Here is a 17,423-nt window from a genome sequence, read left to right on the forward strand (position 1 = left end):
CAAGCTTTATAGACTATGATAATGACAATTTGCCTTGTAAAGGTAAAAATGTGTTTGTGACTTTAGCTAAATATCACTATCCCACAACACTGAAATTTATATAATCACTTAATCTCAATAAAGAATTTTTTAAAAAAGAAATGAATAATACTGTACTGGCTATCATGATAGGGTGGAAACTAGATGATGGGACAAAGGTAAAAGGGAAGTTTCAATTTAAACCTTTTTTTTGGGGGGGGGGGTCATGGGGCTTGAAACTCTGGCCTTGGGTGCTGTCCCTGCGTACTTCAGCTCATGGAGAGCACTCTACCCCTTGAGCCACAGCACCACTTCCGGTTTTCTAGTGGTTAACTGGAGATAAGAGTCTCACAGACTTTTCTGCCCGGACTGGCTTTGAACCGCTAGTATTACAGGCGTAAGCCACCAGTGCCCAGCCTTCAATTTAAACCTTTATATAAATATTGAACCATAGATCACATAACCTATTCAAAAAAATTAAGAAGAACAATGTATTAAGGGCCTAGTATGTGGCAAGCACTGTTACAGGTATCAGACAGACAAAACAATGAGGAAAAACTAATCTAATAACATCTTCCCTCAGGGGGCTGCCATTCAAGTGCAAAAAAATACATATTAACCAAGTAACTAAACATACAGATGTCAGTGATCTTAAATATAGTGGAGAAAAAAATAAAGCACAGAAGAAACAAAGGGCTAATCAGTGATGGAGGAGTTCTTCTGAGAAGCAGGCAGAGAAAGACATGCAAGAACATGGATGGGCTAGTGAGCCAGATGGCTATCTACAGGAAAGGGCTCAGGCCAAAGAAACAGCAAGTGCAGAGGCCAAAAATGAACAAAGCCTGGACAGGTAGGTCAGAGAGGCTGCAAGAAGGAGCTTGGGGGTGGCAGAAGATGAGATCTGAGGGGCAACAAGTCAGAGGATGACCTCAGAAACTAAGGATCTTGGCTTTCACTCCAAATGAGAGGGGAAGCCACTAGAAAGGATTAACAGGATCCCCACTGAGAGGATGCTGGGGCCTAAGGGGACAAAGTTATTAGAATGTAGGCAGCAGAGGACAAAGGTTGGAGAAGTGATCAGATTATGGGCCTACTATGATAATGATGGACCAAAGGATTTGCTACATGATTGGATGTGGAATATAAAAGAAAATGAATAATCTAGGATAGTTTTAAAGTTTTTGGCCAAGAAAATGGAGTTGCCATTTTCTGGCAGAAGACAGCACCACAGGTAGATCAGAGCTAGAACACCAGAAACTCAATTTTGAAAATATGGAGTAGATTGGGTGTAGGTAGGTGCAGTGTATAAAACTGGATATAAGAGTTCAAAGGAAAGGTCACAGAGATTTTGATATGAGACTTGGATAAGATCATAAATCTCCTAACTTGGAATATAGAGTTCTCCCTTGAGTAGATCTAAGCTAGTCAGTATCCAGCAGAGGAGAGGCGCTTAACATGTAATAGGTAAGAAAATAACTACTCTGAAAAACAATCTGATTTTACAAAAACTCCAAGTTTAAGAGGGAACCAGAATTAAAATCTAGTTCCCCATCCACTGACATGGGCTTTATTCTCTGGATAGAATAATTGATATTTAATATGAACTACTAAAAATGTAGACAATCTCCTAAGGGCACTAAAAAGATGACTAGCTCAAAATATTTTCAGACAGCATGATAATTTAACTTCCCAATAAGCAATAATTGTGGAAGGCACTGGGAATCAATGTATTACAAAATAAAAACATGAAGGCTGAGCACAGTGGCTCACACTTGTAATTCCAGGTACTCAGGATTGAGATCAATCCAGGCAAAAAAAAACCCCTGAGATCCCCTCATCTCAACAAAAAAGCTAAGCATAGTGAAACATGACTAAAATCCCAGCTATGCTTACTGGACACTGTGTTGAAAATGAAGTATAGTGGGGATGGGAAGGAAAAACTGAGAGAGAGCAAGGGAAAAGGTGACACTATCCAAAAAGAAATGTATTCTTATGCCGGGCGCTGGTCCTAGCTACTCAGGAGGCTGAGATCTGAGTATCACGGTTCAAAGCCAGCTCGGGCAGAAAAGTCTGTGAGACTCTTATGTCCAATTAGCCACCAGAAAACTGGAAGTGGCGCTGTGGCTCAACTCGCCTTGAGCTGAAGAGCTGAGGGACAGCACCCAAGCCCAAAATTCAAGCCCCACAACAAAAAGAAATGTATTCTTTACCTGACTTATATAACTGTAACCCCTCTGTACATCACCTTTATAATAATATTAATGAAAGAAACCCCAACTAGGCAAGATACATAAGTAAAAGGATTATAGTTCAGCCTGGCCCAGGCAAAAAATCAAGACCTTATCTAAAAAAATGAAGCTAGGGGCTGGGAAGGTGGCTCAGTGGTAGAGCGCTTGCCTTGCATGCTCGAGGCCCTGGGTTCGATTCCTCAGCACCACATAAGCAAAAAGAAAAAAGCTGGAAGTGGCGCTGAGGCTCAAGTGGTAGAGTGCTAGCCTTGAACTGAAGAGCTGAGGGACAGCGCCCAGGCCCAGAGTTCAGGCCCCATGACCGGAACCAAAAAAAATTAAAAAATAAAAATAAAAAAAGAAGCTAGAATGTGGTTCAAGTGGTAAAGTGCTTGCCTAGTAAGTAAACACAAAGCCCTGTGTTCAAACTCTGTCTGGTACCACCAGAGAAAATTTTTTAAAAAAGGAATAAACAAACATGAGATACAGCAATGAGTAGGTCCACAGAGGCCTTACCTTTGCATATTTTTTCACTGCTACACAGATGAAGTGTGAAGAAGGTGTCAAGTAGCTGATGGCCATTTTTATTAACAATGTTCCGGGCAGCAATGTTCCGAAGATGTCGAAGTCGCCGCTAAAAAACAGTAACACAAAGATAGGGTATTCAGGTTTTACCTCTATAAAATGTTCTGAATGTTGCAGTTCCAAAATGAAACATAACAGGTTGTCTAGATTGGTTCACTTATTGAGCAGGCAACTATGACCTAGCCTATTAGTCATGTCTCAGTATCCCCTTTGTTAAACAGAAATTACCTCTGCCCTATCTCATGTAGAGTTGTTGTAAGTATGAAATGAATGACAACAGATGATATATTTTTGGAACACTATAAATGTAAGTGCAATACACCTGCAGAATATCCTTCCTATTTTCTAGCACATAAACCAAGCAATCACTTGCATTTTCCACAGAAACACTCGAGCAGACATGCAAAATCTATTGAATACAAATAGAAAATCAGCAGTTGCTGATTGTTGCAAGTTCAGTCTAGAGAGTGGATCATTTGTACAACCAGGAGAACAGGCCACAGCCAAAAAAACTAACAGCAGTTAACTCACCAGGACTCCATTCAGCCAGTACCATAACTATTGTATTTCAATTCTCATTTCCCCAGCACCAACTAGTCTCTATTTCCTAACAGCCTACTCCCTATCCATGTTTTATCTGGGGCCACAACTGTTGCTCCACAAGAAACAGCAGAAATCAATAAAATTACAAAATGATAATTTTGGGGACAGCCATTTTTTTTTTTATTGGAAAGAAAAAATGTTAGCAATACTGAATTCTTCCACAACAGATTCATCCCCAAAAGCTAGTTCCCCCGGCTGGATAATTATCTTCAGACTTCGAGACAGAAACTTCATGCTGTTTTCAAATATGCTTCATGAAGGCCCCTGGGGCGGAAGGCAGTCCATCCCTACCCATCCATGCTCAGTTCCTCTCCAGCCAGCCAGGAGGGCCCCTGTACTTCCCTCCATACTCACACAACTGAATCCTTTCTCCCAACCTAGAGATTAACATTCTTTGACACAGAAGGTTATTGTCTAATAAATTTGCGTAATCTCCTAAGTATGAAAAGCTGCAATGTATTTATAAGAATTCCCTAGGCTCACTCTGAAAGACTCACTTTTCCACAATCAGCCCAGTTTCCATTTTCCACCTTAGATTACAAGTGTTTGCTGCCACTGCTGCTGCTGCTGCTGCTGCTGCATACTTCTTAGCCCTCTCAGTCAAACAATTATTTATCTACCTAGGTGTTTGCTTGTTTATGTTTTGAGATGAGGCCTCCAAAGGTCTCTAACTCAAGATCCTCCTACCCCAGCCTCCCAAGGATTATAGGTATACACCCAGCTTTTTTCAGTCAAAATTCTTAGCCTTGTAATGGCAGTTGGTGGCTTACAGTTACCTACTCTATTCATCTAGCAGGAAGACTTGATGACCTCTCTACCACTGTACTAGCAGCATTTATGACATACCCTGGGCATATTCTTGGCTAAACACTTCACACATATCTTCGTTTAATCCCCAGAAGAGATGTTAGCTACTGTCATAATTATTTTTTTTGTTTTTCTTGTTTTGTTTTGTTTTTTTGTTTTTGCAGTACTGGGGATTGAACTCAGGGCTTTGTGCCTGCTAAGCAACTGTTCACCCACTTGAGCCACACTTCCCACTTATTATTTATTTCTTTACCTCAACATTTCTAAGAAACCAAATATAGACAAAGGAATCATGAATAATAAATGAAAGGGAATGTATCAAAAGAAGGAAGGAGAGCAGGCTCAGTAAAGCTAAGGGATTATACCTATATTGTACTGTAGGTATGTATTTCCAGCTCCATATTATGTATGCCTGATATATAGCTTGGTCTTTAACCTCCTTTAAGCTACAGAGGACAAGACTATCAAGCAAAGAGCTATCTTCAAGTCAACAAAATTATCTATCATAAATGCAATCATAATGGAACTGATTGCCTTTCAAAGCAATATGCAGGACTTGGACAGAAACTGATTCTCTAATGGATGTACAGCTGCTATGAAGATCTTTGTGTTGTGGAGGTAATGAGGACAACCACCTCCAGGGTACCTGCTCAGCCCAAGCTCTGCAATTCTCAGCTGAATGGAGAATAGATCACATCAGGGCATTTTATAAGAAGACTTGAGAAAACCAAAAATTCTTCTACAAATTAACCATCTGAACTCAAAACAGTGACGTTAGAGTATGACTATGAATTTTCCTTTGATTTATTTCAAGACAATTAGGGTGAGTATTCTCACTATATCATGATTAATTAACATACAAGGTCATATGCATATGCATGCAAACAAATTGGCTAAGGTATGGTTTATACAGGAGTATTCCAATGGTGTAACTCCTTTGCTCAACTTACAGTTTAACAAAGTAAACATCAGAAGCTGAAACACAATTTGTAAGAGGGGGATGATTGATGGGGAGAGGGGACAGATAAGTGAACAGAGGAAGAATTAGTGAATGACATGCATAATATTCAGTGTACATAAGTGAAAATGGAACCTGGGAGCTTGAAGGGATGTGTAGGGTTGGAACAGATGGGAAAGAATGATGGAAGGGTAAACACTGATCAAGATGCACTGTACTAATACACTGCCATGCTGAATTTAAACCCCTTTATGCAACTAATGGTAATTTTAAGTAGTACTAATGGTAATTTTAAGTAGTACAAGAGTACATTTTTGATAGCACATGCCTAAAATCCCAAGTACTGGAGAGACTAAGACAGGCTGAAAGCAAATTCAAGGTCAGGATGGGCAACACAGTGAGACCCTATCTGAAAAAAATTAATTTGTGGCGTAAAAGCAGCATCTAACAAAGCACTGCTTTTGCCCTCTGAATAGAATTAAACATAAGGTCATTTCTTGAAATTTCCATCCATAAACAATTAAAACCAAATGATCTAGGAAGTGCCACTGTGGCTCAAGCGGTAGAGTGCTCGCCTTGAGCTGAAGAGCAGCAGGGACAGCACCAAGCCCAGAGTTTAAGCCCCACGACCGACCAAAATTTAAAAAAAAAAAAAGCAAATGGTCTAAGGTTCTAAGCTGATACAAGAAACCATAAACATTCTGGAAATACTCTATTATTCCCAGTCATCTCCTCAGCCTTTCCCAAATGCTCTACTCCACTTCCAGTTATAAGATGCTGTGTGCCGGGCTGGAATGTGGCTTAGTGGTAGAGTGCTTGACTAGCACGTATGAAGCCCAGGGTTCAATTCCTCGGTTCCACATAAACAGAAAAAGACAGAAGTGGTGCTGTGGCTCAAATGGTGGAGTGCTAGTCTTGAGCAAAAGAAGCTCAGGAACAGTGCCCAGGCCCTGAGTTCAAGCCCCAGGACTGGCAAAAAAAAAAAAAAAAAAACGCTATGTGCCATATTACAGTGGCAGTTTCAGGCAGCTGGGTGCACTTTAATGATATCCATTGCCAAAAATAAATAGGAGACTTCATATTTTTGGGGGGGGTTCGGTCATGGGGCCTGAACTCTGGGCCTGGGCACTGTCCCTCAGCTCTTCAGCTCAAGGCTAGCGCTCTACCACTTGAGCCACAGCGCCACTTCCGGCTTTTTTCTTTTTGCTTATGTGGTGCTCAGGAATCAAACCCAGGGCCTCAGGCATGCAAGGCAAGCGCTCTACCACTGAGCCACCTTCCCAGCCCCGAGATTTCAAATTTTAAGTTGGGATACAATCTCTGAAACAATATCTATAAAACTTGCTATGTAAAGATTAAAAACATTCACTGACATATAAAACTAAAACTTACTCATCCTTTGAATTTAGGGACTGACTTACAGCACAACTCAATTACCTGACATGGTAACAGTAGGTAAAAGGGCACAGGACCCTAATTTCTTCATTTTTTTGTCAACCTTTAAAATGTAAATTCCAACATGAAATGCATACACAATAAAACTGAAAAAAATAACAATTACTCAGTAAGAACCAGAGCTTCTAAAGAACTTAAAGTAGCCGGGCTTCAATGGCTCATGCTTGTAATCCTAGCTACTTGAGTCTGAGATCTGAGGATTGCTGTTCAAAGACTGCTGGGGCCAGAAAGACTGTGCGACTCTTATCTCCAATTAACTACTAAAAACCTGAAAGTGGTGTTGTGGCTCAAAGTAATGGAGTACTACCCATGGACTGAGCACAAAAAAGCTCAGGGCCAGCACCCAGGCCCTCAGTTTAAGCCCCAGGACCAGCACAAAAAAAAAAAAAAAAAGAACCTAACATAGCAGTTTATCTTGTTAATGTTACTAATTTTCTCAAAAAACTGCTTTACAGTTTAGTAGTGGTATACTGGAATTTGTGTGTATATGTGCGCATGCTCTTGTTTTGGCCTGCGCAGAATCTACTTTGGTTAAAAAAAAAAAAAACAGTATTTTTTTTAAATCCTTAATAATTTCCTTTGTAGACCTACCAACTCTCACAATCAGACTTGTAGTTACCTGGACCTCCAGCCTCAGAAATGTAAATATGATTCAGAACGGGCCAATCGGCACACCTAATTTTACTGATCATGTGATATGATTCAATGAGGGCCAATGAAAGGCCCAGAAATTATACTAAGCTGTTAGCAGTCCTCTAATTTGCCCCTCTGATCCTAAACACGACTAGAGATGATACTGGCAAACAGATATCTGTCTTTTACTGTGAAACTGAGGTTGGACTCAATAAGAGCACAGTGAAGTCAAGACATGTGGGTTTCAGGTCCTGCTGACACAATTTAAATCTGGATCAAACCATACCTAAAATGAGCATTTTAATAAGAAATACCAGCCTCTCCTTGTAAAACTGTCCAAGAATATAACTATAGAGATTTAACTATAACCGTTCATTAAGACCTTATCCAAGGCTAAGGATGTAGCTCAGTGGTAAAATGCTTGCCAAGTGTGAGTAAGGATTATGGGCTCAATTCCCAGCACTGCAATAAATAAATAAATGTTTCACAGCAGATTAGTCGTTAAAGAGTAGTCTTTTTTGTTGTGGTTATTATTTTGTTTTGTGCTGATCCTGGGGCATGAACTCAGGGCTTGACCATTGTCTCTGAGCTTCTATGCTCAAGGCTAGAATTCTACCACTTGAACTACAGCTCTATTTCTGGCTTTTTTTTTTTTTTTTGAGCATTTTATTGGAGATAAGAATCTCACAGACTTTCCTGTCCAAACTGGCTCCTAATCCAAGATCCTCAGAGCTCAGCCTGCTGAGTAGCTAGGATTACAGGCATGAGCCACCTGTACCTGGCTTGTTATCTGGACCTTTAAAGCGGCCTTACTCTAAATATCTTCTTATTTTAGAAAATGCTATCATCCAAATGGTGGCAGGGATGGGGGGGAAAAGAAACTCTAATACACTGCTGGTGGGAATATAAAGTTAACACAACCACTCTAAAAGGTAGATCACACTGTGATCAATCTAGCAATACCACTCTTGGGCATCTACCCAGAATATTACAAGTCAGGATACAGTGAAGGTACTTGTATGTCCATGTTCACTGCTGTACTACTCGTGATAGCCAAGTCATAAAAACAGCCCAGATACCCTATAATGGATGAGTGAATCAAGAAAATGTGGGGCTGGGAAGGTGGCTCAGTGGTAGAGCGCTTGCCTTGCATGCCTGAGGCCCTGGGTTCGATTCCTTAGCACCACATAAGCAAAAAGAAAAAAGCCGGAAGAGGAGCTGTGGCTCTAGTGGTAGCGTGCTAGCCTTGAGTTGAAGAGCTGAGGGACAGCGCCCAGGCCTAGAGTTCAGGCCCCAAGACCAGACCCAAAAAAAAAAAAAAGAAAAAAGAAAAAAGAAAAAAGAAAATGTGAGATATATAATGGAATCAGAATAATATGTCATTTGCAGAGAAATAGATAGGCCTAGAAATAAGAATGTTAAGTGAAACAAGTTAGGCTCAGACAGAAAAATGATGAATGTTTTCTCTCATATGTAGAAGCTATATCTAAAATACATATACATAATAATATATAGGATTTTATGTATATACACAAAAACAAACTGACTAAAGGATGATATATTTAGGGGAAGAGTCCAATGGTGTAACTCCTCTGAACAACTAATGAATTGTTTAACAAAATGAATACCAAAAAGCTGTTTGGGGGAGGAGACAATGAGAGGAAGGGTATGCAAATGTAGTCATTATATTCAGAGTACGTAAAATATGAATTACAGGACTTAAGGATAGGGATGTGAGAAGGCCAGATGTTGGAAACAATGGGAAAAGTGGCATTGATCAAGTTGCACTGTACTCATAACCAACTTCTAGAACTAGAACCCCTTTGTACAACTACAAGAAAGAAAAAGAAAAGGAGGGAGGAGGAAAGAGAAAAACAAAAAGAGAGAGGGGGCCAGGCACTGGTGGCTCACGCCTGTAATCCTAGCTACTCAAGAGGCTGAAATCTGAGGATCATGGTTCAAAGCCAGCCCAGGCAGGAAAGTCCATGAGACTCTTATCTCCATTTAACCACCAGAAAATGAAAGTGGCGCTGTGGTTCAAGTGGTAGCGTGCTAGCCTTGAATTGAAGAGCTCAGGGACAGCCCCCAGGCCCAGAGTTCAAGCCCCACGACGGACCAAAAAAAAAAAAAAAAAGAACTATTACAAATCAACAATATAATCAATAGTCAATTACCTATATCACAATAAAAAAAGGATAATGATTTTTTAAAAGGCAAGTCATAGGGAAGGAAATGGAAATGGTAACTGAACACAGAAAAATGTAAAATCAACCCCATAATCAAAGATATGCACATGAAAACCAACATTCTGTCACATGACAGACCTCAGTTTCAAGCCTGAATAATATATCCCAACTTATGTCTCTCACAAGCAATGTGACCAGGAAGTGAGGTATACGTTCCCTTTTCCTAAAATGTGGCTAGTCTGTTAATTATGGCATAAATGATTCTGGGTGACTTCTGAGGGTAAATCATAAAAGTAATATGACCTCCATCTATCTGATTCTCTTAGGATGCTCTTGCTTGGATCCAATGAGTCTGCCTGGAAAGGACCTCACAGGTCTTCCCCACAGCCCCACTGATAGCTGGACACACGGAGTGTCCTGAATCACTGAACTTCAGAAATGAAATTAAAGAAGATCTGTTCTCACTAAGTCCAGACCAAACTTCAGATTCATGAGCAAAATAAATGATGATGTTTTAAGACATATTTTTTATCTGTTACACCACAATAAATAACTAAGGCATCTTGTATGATTGCATACACGGCACAGGCTACAACACCACTATTATTAGTCACTGTCAAGGTTAACAGAAATAAGGAAATGTAAACTGGTCCAATTTGGACCATAGGCAATTTAGCAACAACTACCAAATTTTAAAATTCATATAATACTCAAGCAAGAAATTTCACATATTATAAAAATGTGCACAGGCTGGGCACTGATGGTTTATGCCTGTAATCCTAGATACTCAGGAGGCTGAGACCTGAAGGTCACGGTTCAAAGCCAGCCCAAGCAGGAAAGTCAATGAGACTCTGATCTCCAATAAACCACCAAAAACCTGGAAGTGGTGCTGTGGCTCAAGTGATAGAGCACTCACCTTGAGCTGAAGAGCTGAGAGAAAGCGCCCAGGCCCAGAGTGCAAGCCCCATGACCAACCAAAATAAATAAATAAAGTGTACAGATGTTTATTCTGTATTTCTATTAAATCAGAAAGTTGATAGGCACTCCTAAATTGTAGTACATTCATATAACAGAAAACTATATAAAAGACCATTTAGCCAGGCACCAGTGGCTCACGCCTGTAATCCTAGCTACTCAGGAGGCTGAGATGTGAGGATTGTGGTTCAAAGCCAGCCCAGGCAGGAAAGTTTGTGAGACTCTTATCTCCAATAAACCACTAGAAAACCGCAAGTGGTGCTGTGGCTCAAGCAGTAGAGCGCTCCCCTTGAGCTGAAGAGCACAAGGACAGTGCCCAAGCCCACAACCGACCAAAAAAAAAACAAAAGACCATTTTAAAATGTGGGCATGAGATACAGCAAGAAATTTTAAATGTTCACCTAAAGAAATACTACTATATCTGCTGAATAATGTAGACCAGGGGTTAGCAAACTTGAAAGGGTGGGAGAGTAAATACTTTGAATATTTCGAAGTTTTTCAGAGCATATCCAGTCTTTCTGCATATTCCTCTTTTTATTTATTTATTAGTTTTAACAATGTAAAAACCATTCTTAGCTCATTAGTTGTTTCAAAAACCTGTCACTGGCCAGCCAGGGGCTCACACCTGTAATCATAAGATTACCTAGCTTGTCCAGGAAGCTAAGATCTGAGAATCATGGTTTGAAGCCAAAGCCAGCTGGGGCAGGAAAGTCTGTGAGATTTTTTTTTTTTTTTGGGGGGGGGTCCGGTCGTGGGGCCTGAATTCTGGGCCTGGGCACTGTCCCTCAGCTCTTCAGCTCAAGGCTAGAGCTCTACCACTTGAGCCACAGCACCACTTCCGGCTTTTTTTCTTTTTGCTTATGTGGTGCTGAGGAATCAAACCCAGGGCCTCAGGCATACAAGGCAAGTGCTCTACCACTGAGCCACCTTCCCAGCCCCAGTCTGTGAGATTTTTATCTCCAAAGTGTGGAAGTAGAGCTGTGGCTCAAGTGATAGAACACTAAGCACAAGTGGTAGAGCCTTAAGCTCAGGAACAGCACTCAAGCCCCAGAACCAACACACATATACACATACACAAAAACCTGTCACTGTTGTTTTGCTGACTCCTGATGTAACTAACCAAAGCTACTGTGTGATCATTTTTTCAGTATTACTTGCTTGAAAAATATAGTCTAACTTGACCTGGACACCTTCTCTCATTCGTACTCTGGACTCCTGGCTTCGTTTCTTTTTTAGTTTAGGCATTTGTTCTCAACCCAGGACCAGGCTCAAGGGCAGGTAAAAATTAGGACTTGAGTGAATTAAGATTACTGTTCATTGTAACAAATGTTCATATAACAAATAACTTTGTAAGAAGGATGCAACACAAGCAAATCTGGAAGAAAATTTGTTTCCCACATTTGCACAGAAGGTAAACATGGATTTTTACTTTTTTTTTTTTTTGCCCGTCCTGGGGCTTGAACTCAGAACCTAGGCACTAGTTCTGAGCTTCTTTTGCTCAAGGCTACTACTCTACCACTTGATGACAGCACCACTTCCGGCTTTTTCTGTTTATGTGGTATCAAGGAATCAAACCAGGGCTTCATGCATGCTAGGTAAGCTCTCTACCACTAAGCCACATTCCCAGCCCAACATGGAATTTCTGAACCAGGAATTTAACCTCAGTAAATTCAAATCATATTTTTAAAACTAGAAACAGAAAAGTCCTTTCTACAGCATAGCACTCCCAATCATCTGTTTTTCCCTAATCCTCCCACCCAATCTGAAAGACTTGCTGTGAAAAGCTTTGAAAGAACACAGAATGCTTTAAAAACTATTGCCTAGTCCTAACTAGATATAAGTAAATGGTGCCAACAATCAATGTTACAGATTTAAACAAACAACCCAACACCACTAATCTCTCATGAAGCACTTCACAGTTCTTGTTCCTAACCAAGAGCTTTTGCTGGCACAAATTATACAATCTTAGAACTGAAGCTTTTATTTTCACATTAACTCTACCCTCCCTCATCTTCAAATCAGTCCAAGAATTTAATAAAGTCATTTACTAAGTACACTAAATTATAAAACAGGCTTCTCAACAGCAAAAGCCCAAATCATCTCTGAATTTTCTACATTTCTTATACATGACCTTATTTACCCTCAGTCTTGGGAGGGCAAAACAAGTGCTTTCTTTCCTTCCACTTTCCTTTTTTGCTCTAAGAAAATATAGGCCTCTATAGTGACAGATCCAGTATGCCCCCTTCTTTGTCTCTTTCACCCTCCCCTCCCTTGCTTGCTCCCTCTTCATTATATCTTGTTGATATTTTTTTTTTTCAGACTCTGCTTATGAGCTGGAGGAATACAAGCATGGTATTCTCTAACTTCACTTTAGGAATGTGAGTTTTAGCTGTCCCACAGTGGCTCATGCCTAGCTACTTAGGAGGCTGAGATCTGAGGATCACAGTTCAAAAACAACCCAGGCAGTTACTCTATGAGACTCTAATCTCCAACGAAGTACCAAAAAAAGCCTGAAATGGAATTGTAGCTAAAGTGATAGAGCACTAACTAACTTTGGGCAAAACACTCAAGGACAGCACCTAAGCTAGGAGTTCAAGACCTAGGACCAGCACACAAAATAAAGGTGAGTTTAAAGCTGGGTGTGATTTCAGCACTCAGGAAGCTATGATAGGAAGATAACAAGCTCAAGGCCAACACAATATATAGCAAGTTCAAGGTCAGTCAAGAATACTTATGAAGGAGAAAGAGGGCACTAGGGTAGTGGATTACACAGGTATAATCCTAGCTATTCAAGAGACAAAGGTCAAGAGGATCAAGGTTCCAGGCCAGCCTAGGAGAAGTTTGCAAAAACCCAATCTCAACCAATAAATAAAATATTGGGGCACCGTGACACACATCTGTGCCCCTATCTATGTAGGAAACAAATAGGAGAAATGCAGTCCAGGACAACACAAGCAAAATTTAAAAAGCAAAACCTTGGCTGAAAAATAACAAAAGCAAAAGGGAGTCAACCCCACATTAGTAGCCAACATTCAAGCTACTTGAGAAGGTGAGACTTTTCAAACTGAGATGCAAGTCCAGCCTGGGCAGAAAAAAATTAGTCCTCAAGACCCCTTCTCTTTTTTTTTCTTCTTTCTTTTTGTTGTTGTTGGTGGTGGTGGTGGTCTTGGGGCTTGAACTCTGGGCCTGGGCGCTGTCTGTTTTTCAGCTTTTTCTTTTTTTTTTTTTTTTTTTTTTGGGGGGGGGGGTCTGGTTGTGGGGCCTGAATTCGGCCTGGGTGCTGTCCCTCAGCTCTTCAGCTCAAGGCTAGCGCTCTACCACTTGAGCTTTTTTCTTTTTGCTTATGTGGTGCTGAGGAATCAAACCCAGGGCCTCATGCATGCAAGGCAAGCACTCTACCTACCACTGAGCCACCTTCCCAGCCCCTATGACCCCTTCTCAATAGAGTGGTAAAAGCATGGTCAAGAAACAAGATCATACCAGAAGGAGAAAGAAGGAACAGAAGAGGGGAAGGAGGGGACAGAGAATAGGAAGGAGGAACAAAAAAAGGAAGGTTGGCTATTTAGAAATACAATATCAATACAATATCACAGTGGCACTGTGAATCAAAATGGTAGGGCGCTAGCCTTGAGCAAAAAGCTCAGGGACAGGGCTAGGAAGGTGGCTCAGTGGTAGAGCGTTTGCCTTGCATGCCTGAGGCCCTGGGTTCAATTCCTCAGCACCACATAAGCAAAAAGAAAAAAGCCGGAAGTGGTGCTGTGGCTCAAGTGGTAGAGTGCTAGCCTTGAGCTGAAGAGCTGAGGGACAGTGCCCAGGCCCAGAGTTCAGACCCCATGACGAGACCCCCCCCAAAAAAAGATGTGGGTAAAACTGGATGGGATAAAAATTGGAAAACAGAAGAGAAAATTCCCAGTAATCCAAGTGTTCAGTGTAATATCAGGCCTATAATCTGCTCTGCTTCAACAAAATTATGGAGAATAGGCATATAGATTAACCAAGACCCATCTGAAATAATAATTATGGAACCTGGGTAATGGGTAACTGAAAGTCCATTCTCTTCAGCTCTTAAAACCTCTCTCTAAAATATTTACAATGTTATCTTATATTTGCTTTTTTTTTTTTTTTTTTGGTCTTGGAGCTTGAACTCTGGGCTTGGGCACTGTCCTTGAGCTTCATTTGCTCAAGGCTAGCACTCAACCACCTGAGCCACAGCAGCACTTTCAGCTTTTTCTGTTTATGTGGTATTGAGGAATTGAACCAGGGCTTCCTTCATGCATGTTAGGCACTCTACCACCAAGCCAAATTCCCAAATTATGATATATCTTCATATATCATAATTTATCCATATATGCTGATTTATGAGCAATATACAGATATATATAATATGTATTTCAGTATAAGTTGAAATTTCCATAATAAAAAGTTTTAAAGTACTATCAGTGAGAAATAGAAATAAAGACAAGGGTACACAGGTATCTAAATAAAAGTAAAGTTAATGGAGCAACTAAACAATAGACATGGTTGAAGATAAAGATCAATAAGAATGGCAAAGAAAGTTGGAGAGCTACTAGGGAAATGTGAAGTAATCAATATAGGTGTTAGGGTAATCATCAAAATACACACACACACACACACACACACACACACACACACACACACACCCATACTCTGTATCAATTAAAGATGGCTTATAACTATTTAAATACATATACATGGTGGAGTAAGAAGTTTTTTGGCTGGGCATCAGTAGCTCATGCCCGTAATCCTAACTACTCAGGTGGCTAAGATCTGAGGATGGAGGTTCAAAGCCAGCCCAGGCAGGAAAGTCTGTGAGACTCTTATCTCCAATTAACATTAACAAACCAGAAGTGGTGCTGTGGCTCAAGTGGTAGAGCACTCACCTTGAGCTAAAGAACACAGGGACAACAAACACCCAGGCCTAGAGTTCAAGCCTATGATAGACAAAAATTAAAAAAAAAAAAAAATGTGCCGGGCGCTGGTGGCTCACGCCTGTAATCCTAGCTACTCAGGAGGCTGAGATCTGAGGATCACGGTTCAAAGCCAGCCCGGGCAGGAGAGACCGTGAGACTCCTATCTCCAATAAACCACCAGAAAACCGGAAGTGGCGCTGTAGCTCAAGTGGTAGAGCGCTCGCCTTGAGCTGAAGAGCTGAGGGACAGCGCCCAGGCCCAGAGTTCAAGCCCCACGACCGACAAAAAAAAAAAAAAAAATGTGGCATACTATTGCAAAGTAGGATAACTACAGATAATAACAATGTTAATTAGATAAAAATGTTTCAAATATTTCCACCATAAAGAAATATTTAAAAATGTATACATGTATAGAAACATTACATGGTCCCACCAAATATGTACAATTTTTATGCTTTTATGTATTGATTAAAAGTTAAAGTTTTTTTTTGGGGGGGGGGGTCTGTCATGGGGCCTGAACTCTGGGCCTGAGAGCAAGCACTCTACCACTGAGCCACCTTCCCAGCCTTAAAGTTTTATTTAAAAATTTAAAACATCAAATAAAAATAATAAAATGTAAATCATTAAAGCATAAAAGTACCCAAAGGGGGCAGGAACCAGTGGCTCCTCAGGAAGCTGAAATCTGAGGATCCTTGTTTGAAATCAGTCTGGGCAGGAAAGTCTGTGAGATTCTTACCTGCAATCAATTACCAAAAAGCTGGAGTGATAGAGTGCTCACCTTGAGCTCAGGGACACTGGCCAAGCACTGAGTTCAAGCACCAGCAAAGAACAAAAGAAAGTGCCCAAAAGGAGAGAAATGGAGTGGGTAAGTTTGATAAAGATACATTGCATTAATGTATGAAAATACAACTAATACATGCTAATAAAATACCCTCTAAAAAATACCCCCCAAAAAAATGAATACTTTTGTAACCCCAAAAGTCTAAGAGTGACAGAAAACCCAGAAGCTATGAAAGTAAAAGTCTGTAAAACTGTACATGGAGGGGCTGGGAACATGGGTTAGTGGTAGAGTCCTTGCCTAGCATGTATGAAGCCCTGGGTTCAAATCTTCAGTACCACATAAACAGGAAAAGGTGGAAATGGTACTGTGGTACTGTGGAAGTGGTAGCCTTGAGCAAAAAAAAGAAGCTCAGCAGCGACAGTGCCCAGGCTCTGAGTTCAAGCCCAAGGACTGGCCAAAAAAATAAATAAATAAATACATGGAGAAAACTATCATATACAAAGTCAAAGAGAAAAATAACCTAAGAAAACAATTTAAGGGCTGGGAATGTGACTCAATAGTAGAGTGCTTGCCTAGCATGCATGGGTTCAAATCTTCAGTACCCATACACAGAAAAAGCCAGAAGTGGCACCATGGCTCAAGTGATAGAGTGCTAGCCTTGAGCACAAAGAGGCTCAGGGACAGTGCTCATGCTCTGAGTTCAAGCCCCAGGACTGTCCCCCCCCAAAAAAAAAAAATTAATTCCATAGCAAAGGAAATTTCACTAAAACAGAAGGAGCTCCTAGAAATGAGTAAGAAAAATTCCAGGGGGGAGGGGAGGGAGATAGGAAGGGATGGGAAGGGGAAACAAAGGAGGAGGCAACAATGCTTGATAAGAAATGTACTCATTACCTTGACCATGTAATTGTAACCCCTCTGTACTGTATTTTCACAGTAAAAATTTTTTAAAAAAAAAGAAAAATTCCAACAACCCAGCAGGATAAAACAACAAAGAAAATTAAGAGGGCTGGGAAGGTGGCTCAGTGGTAGAGTGCTTGCTTGCACACATGAGGCCCTGGGTTCAATTGCTCAGCACCACATAAGCAGAAAAAGCCAGAAGTGACACTGTCGCAGAGCTGTAGCCTTGAGCTGAAGAGCTGAGGGACAGTGCCCAGGCCCAGAGTTCAAGCCCCACGACTGACCAAAAAAAATAGTAATAATAATATTGAGAGAATTCTCAAGAAAGGAAATATAGAATTCTCTTAAACATGAAAAGATCCTCAC

The 17,423-nt window shown here is 40.7% G+C and overlaps 1 protein-coding gene across 2 annotated transcripts in view; it reads right to left on the minus strand.

The window, feature by feature from the left end:
- The window catches only part of Uvrag (UV radiation resistance associated), a 316,630-nt gene that overhangs the window by 273,695 nt on the left and 25,512 nt on the right, over positions 1 to 17,423 (minus strand). For both annotated transcript variants that reach the window (XM_070034983.1, XM_070034982.1), the window contains exon 2: positions 2,763 to 2,880. In XM_070034983.1, the coding sequence (XP_069891084.1) occupies positions 2,763 to 2,880 (118 nt within the window). The remainder of the gene's footprint in view (positions 1 to 2,762; positions 2,881 to 17,423) is intronic.

Source organism: Dipodomys merriami, unplaced genomic scaffold (assembly GCF_024711535.1).
Source record: "Dipodomys merriami isolate MVZ:Mamm:240054 unplaced genomic scaffold, mDipMer1.0.p SCAF_25, whole genome shotgun sequence".
NCBI lineage: Eukaryota > Metazoa > Chordata > Mammalia > Rodentia > Heteromyidae > Dipodomys > Dipodomys merriami.